This window comes from Leptonychotes weddellii, unplaced genomic scaffold (assembly GCF_054177405.1).
Source record: "Leptonychotes weddellii isolate Sample4059 unplaced genomic scaffold, ASM5417740v2 HiC_scaffold_2177, whole genome shotgun sequence".
Lineage (NCBI taxonomy): Eukaryota > Metazoa > Chordata > Mammalia > Carnivora > Phocidae > Leptonychotes > Leptonychotes weddellii.
In genome coordinates this window covers 1-7,302 of record NW_027805724.1, presented here as the reverse complement: position 1 = coordinate 7,302, position 7,302 = coordinate 1, and the positions used below count along the sequence as shown (strand labels likewise).

The 7,302-nt window shown below is 49.1% G+C and overlaps 1 protein-coding gene and 1 pseudogene across 1 annotated transcript; one reads left to right on the top strand and one right to left on the bottom strand.

Moving 5' to 3' along the window:
* Positions 1-3,244: 3,244 nt before the first annotated feature.
* LOC102741015 (ferritin light chain pseudogene) lies at positions 3,245-4,434 on the bottom strand (annotated as a pseudogene).
* A 35-nt stretch (positions 4,435-4,469) lies between these two features.
* On the top strand, positions 4,470-5,684 carry LOC102744304 (EP300-interacting inhibitor of differentiation 2). Its single transcript, XM_006752320.3, has one exon. It carries the CDS (start codon positions 4,561-4,563, stop codon positions 5,134-5,136), a length of 576 nt encoding a protein of 191 aa, XP_006752383.2. The 5' UTR covers positions 4,470-4,560; the 3' UTR covers positions 5,137-5,684.
* The last annotated feature ends 1,618 nt before the right edge of the window (positions 5,685-7,302 follow it).

Here is a 7,302-nt window from a genome sequence, read left to right as displayed (position 1 = left end):
GAAGTTGGGGCCCCGAGAGGGATGCACCCTAGGGGAAGAAGTGCACCAATCAGCTCTCAAAGCCATCAAGGACTAAATCTGATCAACTCAGACACTATTTGGATTAAAAGAATGTGTCCCCCACCATTCTCACTGCGTGAGAAGCTAATCCACTCTAGACAAAGATAACACCATTTCAAGCTTTAGATTTGCCTGTAGTTCTATGGCAAGAAGTAACATTCATTGGGTATTTACAGTGTTTTAAAGCACGGTGCTAAGGTGCCTTGGTATATTATCTCCTCCAATCTTCACAGAAACCCTGTGATGCAGGACAGACGTTTTGAGTAACCGGTTTCTACCCCTGGGCTAATCAAGTAGCAGAATCAGGATTTGAATCCAGCCAATTCCAGTCCAAAATTTTCCTGTCTTAATCACAACAGTATTGTCATCAGCTTCTCCCCTGAGCTGGAGGCTCGGTTATCTTGACTTCTGATCTCATCTTGACTATCTCAAAGGATCATTGTATCTCCCAAATCAAAATCCTGATGTCTTTTTCCCAAACTAACATCCTCCAGTGTTCCCCATCTTAGTGACTAGCAACATCGCCCGTCCATGGCAAACAAGTCAGAGAACCAATCCCCTTCCATCCATGCAAGTCAGGTTTTCTTCCTAAATGTCCCTCAGGCATGGCCACTTTCCTATCTCTGTCAAACCCTAGGCCCGCTTATCAACATCTCCCAGTCGCACAGCTGTGGTTGCCGAGACTCAGGGCCCTGCCCCTCACACCCCATTCTCCAAGATGTAGCAAGATGTATCCTTCCAGATGCATATGGAAGCATGTCACACTCCCTTGTCACACATCAGTGGTTTCCCATTGCTCTCAGGTAAAGATCAAACCCTTGACCATAGCATTTAGTTTTGCACGAGTCCCCAGCATACTTGTCCGTCCTCTGTTCCTGGAGGGGAAAATGTCAAAGACTTTGTCTTCATATATGAAAACCACCACAGTAACTAACGAATATGGGAAGATACTTCGAGGTTGTGTGGAGTCCCCTTGGGATTCTCTCTCCCTCTCCCCCTTTCCCTCTCTCTCTAATAAATCTTTTTAAAATTAAAATAAATAAATAAATAAATAAACGGGCACATGGGTGGCTCAGTTGGTTAAGCGGCCAACTCTGGATTTGGGCTCAGGTCATGATCTCAGCGTCGTAGGATCGAGCCCCACATCAGGTCCCGTGCACTTAGCAGGGAGTCAGAGCCTGCTTGAGATTCTCTCCCTCTCCTGGCCCCCCCTTCTTGTGTGCTCTCTCTCTAAAATAAATAAATATTTTCCATCTGCTGAGTAACCACAGGCAACAGTTTACCGGTGACTTCAATATATCATAACATGGGTCATCGTTTTTCCTGGTTTGATAACAATGTCTTCACTACTTTTTCCACATAGGTCACTCTTTTGTTACTTGGTACTCCTGGTACCAGTTTCTGGAGCAGTTACATGACAAGCATCGTCAAACACTGTGGCAGAACACAAGAAACATTTATTTAGCCTTTGAGCTTAAGGGTCGGCTGGGAGGTCCGCTGGAGACAGACTGATCTTTTTTTTTTTTTAAGATTTTATTTATTTATTTGACAGAGAGAGACACAGCGAGAGAGGGAACACCAGCAGGGGGTGCGGGAAAGGGAGAAGCTGTCTCCCTGCCAAGCAGGGACCCCGATGCGGGGCTCGATCCCAGGACCCTGGGATCATGACCTGAGCTGAAGGCAGACGCTTAACGACTGAGCCACCCAGGCGCCCCGAGACAGACTGATCTTGAGTGCCTTGTCTGAAGCCACTTTCCTCAGCTCCACATTGTCTTCTGCCCTCCAACAAGCTGGTCCAGGGTTGTTCTCACGGTGCCAACAGGAGTCTGAGAGACAGTAGAAGCATGAAATGCCTCGCGAGTTCCAGTCTCAAAACTGACACACCATCCTTTCTGCCACATCCCATTGGTCAGAGCCAAGTGGTAAGGTCAGCTCAGGTTCAAGGGGTGGAGAAAAAGAACCCTACTTCTTGATGAGAGTGTTACTAGACCCCCAAGACCAGGTTCTTGAGTCTCAGCGTCATGGAGATGAACAGTGAATGCGAGAGAAAGAAAACAGATGATGTTTATTAGAAATCGCTTGTACAGGGGGCCCCTGGGTGGCGCTCTTAGTTTCGGCTGGGGTCACAATCTCTGGGTCCTTGGATGGAGCCCCATCAGGCTCTGTGCTGAGCATGGAGTCTGCTCCAGGATTCTCTCTCTCCCTCTCCCTCTGCCCCTCCCCCCCCAGCTCACTTGCACTCTCTCTCTCTCTCTCTAATAAATCTTAAAAAAAAAAATGACACTATTAAGAAAACGAACCATTGGGGTGGCTGGCTGGCTGGGTGGGTGAAGCATGTGACTCTTAATCTCCACGTCCTGAGTTAGAGCCCCACATTGGGCTGAGTTTACTTAAATATTTTTTAAAAAGGGGCGCCTGGGTGACTCGGTCGGTTAAGTGTCTGCCTTTAGCTCAGGTCATGATCCTGGGATCAAGCCCCTAGTCGGGCTCCCTGCTCAGCGGGAAGCCTGCTTCTCCCTCTCCCTCTGCTCCTCCCCACTGCTCCTGCTCTCTCTCTCTCGCTCGCTCTCTCTCTTTCAAATAAATAAAATCTTTAAAAACTTTTTATAAATTTTTTAAGAAAATGAACTATTCATAACCATGAAAAAATGAAAAACGGTGAATCTCATAAAAATACTGTTGTGTGAAAGACACGTTATATCCAAGAGTATATAAAGTTAAAAAAAATAAGCAAAACTAAAATACAGGAATGCACCCCTAGGTAGTAAAACAAAAAGCAAAGCGGGGAAACAATTATCATAAATACCAGGATAGTAGTTACCTCTGGGTAGGAGGGAAAGGACAGTGAAGCAGGGGGAAGGGTTCAGGAATACTGGAAATTCAATTTCCAGTGGTAGTTACATGGATGTTCGCTTTCTGATAAATCATCCAGCTGTATATTTCATATACTTTTCTGCATGTGTTATACTGCACAGATAAGATTTAGGGGAAAAAAAATGCCCAAGAGTGGCCAAAGAAATTTTAAAGATAAGAAGAGGCTGTGATTAGAAAGCTTTAGTAGTTAAGAGGATTGTTGTGAGGAAGACAGACAAATGAATGAATGGAAAATAATAAAGAACCCCCTCCCCCTCCCCCAGCAAAAGCCCCTGAATCTAGACTATTTTGGTATATAATACAGGCGGCATTTTTTTTCCCCTGCAAAAAGTTTTATTGTTTTCATTTGGTCCACAGCTTGGGAGCGGGCTCCAGGGTGGTTAAAGAGCTGCCTGGCGGCTGCTCGGACAAACCCAGACAGAAGCCCCGGCACTAAGGGGATGCCAGAGGAGCCCCTCAAAGGCCGCTGGGCTCCAGAGGCTGACAGTCACGCTGGAGGGTGAGCCTTTCGAAGAGATACTCGCCCAGCCCGGCCTGGGGGCAGGACAGCCTGCGGAGGTTAGTCAGGTGGTCGCCCATCTTCTTGATGGTTTTCACCTCCTCGCCCAGGAAGTGGCTCTCCAGGAAGTCACAGAGATGGGCGTCTGCGTGGGTAGAACCCAGGTCATGCAGATCCAAAAGGGCCTCGTTCAGGTTCTTCTCGAGGACCACAGCAGTTTCCATGGCGTCCAGGGCTTTGCCCCACTTGTCATGGGACGGCTTCTGCACGTCCTGGAAGAGGGAGCTGCCGCTGCGCTGCTTTTGCAACATCAAGAGCTCCTGGGCACCCTCGAGCTTCTTCTGGGCTAACTCGCGGAAGAAGCGGCCCAAGCCCTCCAGAGCCACATCGCTGCAGTCGAAATAGAAGCCCAGGGAGAGGTAGGTGTTGGAGGCCCGCAGATACATGTTGACCAGGCTGTTGACGGAGGCCTCCACCTCGGCGGAGTAATTCTGACGAATCGGACAGCTCATGGTTGACTGGCAACAGGGAGCTAAGCTCAAAAACCGGTGTTGGTTGGCCCCGGAGGCAGAGGGTAACCGGGAAGATGGTTCCGAGGGCTGAGGCTGTACAAGCGGCTGGAGGGTGCTCGGAGGCTGGAATAAGGGGTGTCCCTGGGTCTGTTCGGTACAAGTTCTGTTGAAACACGGGGCCGATCCAGGGGCCCGCCGGGCGCACTGTTGATGGGGCATTATAATCATGGGAGAAGAAGCTGAGAGTGAAGCATGTTGGATGGGATCTTGGGAAAGTCAACAAGAAGCAGTCTTGTAAGACTTTCCTTGTAAACCTTAAGCTGGTCCAGATGGAAAATATGGCTCCGCCCTTGGAAGTTCGGTTACCTCGGGGCAGTTTCAGCTGTGATGGCACATCCGGCCGCTAGGTGGCGTGTGGCGGAGCGCGGGCGCCCGGGAATGACGCGTGCGCACTGCTCCTAGGTTGATCCGTAGGCCCTACGCTCGCGCACACGGGCTCGCACGCTGCGTTTACCGGCGCGCACGGCGCACGCGCACTCAGCTGCACGGCCGTCGTCGTGCCGTCCGGCTATCGCAGTTTTTCTGGGAGCGGCCGAGCTGACCCCGCCGTCCGAGATGTCCGAGCTGCCCGCCGACTGCAGTGTCCGGCAGACGGACGCCGCGAATGGCCACCGCGACGTCCGGCAGGCGGAGGTAGGCGGCGGGAGGCGGGAGCCGGCCCCGGCGCGGCCCGCGGAGCCCGGAGAAGGTCCGGCGGTGGCGGCGGCGGCGGCGGCCGGGGAGGCCCGCGAGGCAGCGGTCGCCCGCGAGCTGGCGGGGCCGGCGGAGGAAGAGGGCGCGCAGGCCAGACCCCGGTCCCGGCCGGCGAACGGCCCGGGCCTGGCTGCGTTGCCGTACCTCCGCCTCCGTCACCCACTTAGTGTTTTAGGAATTAATTACCAGCAGTTCCTCCGCCACTACCTGGAACACTACCCGATCGCTCCGGGCAGAATCCAGGAGCTGGAAGAACGCCGCAGGAGGTTCGTGGAAGCCTGCCGAGCCCGGGAAGCCGCGTTCGATGCCGAGTATCAGCGGAATCCCCAGAGGATGGATTTTGACATTTTGACATTTACTATAGCTCTCACCGCATCTGAGGTTATCAATCCTCTGATAGAAGAACTTGGTTGTGATAAGTTCATCAGTAGGGAATAGTCTGGTGATGGAACTGCCTCGAGGAGAGCGAGACTTAAACACCGGTCCTGTCGCGTTTTGAAAAGTCATTGTATATGAGATGAGGCCATAGTTGGGGGGGGGGGGGAAGTTTATCATGAAAAAAGCGTCAGGAAAGAGCGAGAAAAGATTCGAAGCCTCGTGACTCCTCTGACGTTGAGTTTGCGGTTGATAACAGATTCTTTGCCCTGCGTGGTGGAAATGTCTTTCAAAAATTGCTGCCCCAAAACGTGAAGGAGAAGTTTTATGAAACTGAGACTTGATGAAGAAATATTGCCGGTAATAGAGCCCGTGGTGATGAGAGAAATTGTCAGATAACTGATGGTGGGCATCAGGAGTCACAGCTGAGTTATCCTGTGGAGAGACTGGAAGCCACGGAGAGAACTTGAAATTGTCAGAATATGTGCTCTCCTCGCCCTCAGGTTCCACAGAAGGTTTTGTCTAAGTCGATTTTGTGTTCTCGGAGGCATTTCAAGTGGCAAACGATGTAACTGTTGTATATATTACCTGATAAATTACGTGTTCAAGAATTTCTGAAGTTTCTGGATTTTCTTTAATTTTTTTAACTTAAGGTTTTTTGGGGGTTTTTTGTTGTTGTTTTTGGTAAATGTATTCACACACCTCCAAAATGTAAAATATACGCTGAAAAGCCTTCCATCCCTGTCCCCTCCATCCAGTGCGTACCACAACCCACATCTGTAGGTGCCTCTTCTGTCCTTGCAATTTCCTCATGTACACACAAGCAAATGCGAATTTGGGTGATTTTTTTTTTTTTAATTCACAAAAGTTGGTATATTTACTGACTTAAAAGTTGCTTTTTCAGTAGGAATGTATTTTTTTTTTTAAATATTTTATTTATTTGACAGAGACACAGCCAGAGAGGGAACACAAGCAGGGGGAGTGGGAGAGGGAGAAGCAGGCTTCCCGCCGAGCAGGGAGCCCGATATGGGGGCTCGATCCCAGGACCCTGGGATCATGTGACCTGAGCCGAAGGCAGAGGCTTAACGACTGAGCCACCCAGGCGCCCCAGTAAGAACGTATCTTGAAGATCCTTCCAAACCACTACATTTCCTCATTCTTTTTTAGAGCTGCATTTTGTTTAATTCTGTGGTGGTTATGTTGTAATTTACTTATCCAGGAACGCACTGATGGGCATTTGGGTGATTCCCCATCTTTTTCTTTAGATTTTTTTTTTTAAAGATTTTATTATTAGAGAGAGAGTACAAGCAGGGTGGGGAGGAGCAGAGGGAGAAGCAGACTCCCCGCTGAGCAAGGAGCCCAACGCGGGACTCGATCCCAGGACCCTGAGATCATGACTGGGGCTGAAGTCAGACGCTTAACCGACTGAGCCACCCAGGCGCCCCTTGACAATATAATACAGCATTTTTTCCTTAACTTTTATAAAACAACAGGGCATCTTATAATCAGCAGCTTCTTAGATTCTTTGTTATATATTATAGTCGTAGTGTGAATTTACAGAATTGAGAATCCTGGCCCAAAGGTACTCATTTGAAATGTTACAGACGCTGCAGAGTTCCCTTCCGCCGTGTTGTACCACATTCCACTTCTGCCAGCAACCGAAGGGCATCTCCTTACAGCCCACGGACACAGTAAGCCATCAGATGTCTGCATTTTGCCAATCTATATACTTGAAAGATAGTATATCGTTGGTTCATTTGGAGAGAGAGCGGGCATGCTAGCAGGGGGAGGGAGAGGGAGAGACGCTCGAGCAGACTCCCAGGGGCTCAATCCCGGGACCCTGAGACCATGACCTGAGCCAAAACCAGGAGTCGGAGGCTCAACCATCTGAGCCACCCAGGCGCCCCGACAGTTTTGCTTTTCTTGTACGAGCGAAAAATCTCTTCTGAGAGTTCTATATATTCCCTTTTCCATGAACTGTTCCTATCTTTTATCCATTTCTCTCCTGAAGAATTTTGTCCAGGGCTATTTGTGTAATAGTGATATGAGATATAATAGCTTGTAATGTGAGTTATGGGTATTTTTTCCCAGTTAGTCATTTGCATTTGGTTTTCCTGAAAGCCTTTTGGCACAGAGATTTTTTGCTTTTGTTTTTGTTTGCGATTTTCTTTTAAACGGGCAAGATTTTTTTTTAAGATTTTATTTATTTATTTATTTATTTATTTATTT

Excerpts from the sequence above, each read along its gene's own strand:
- LOC102744304 (XM_006752320.3), top strand. The coding sequence starts at position 4,561 with ATGTCCGAGCTGCCCGCCGACTGCAGTGTCCGGCAGACGGACGCCGCG.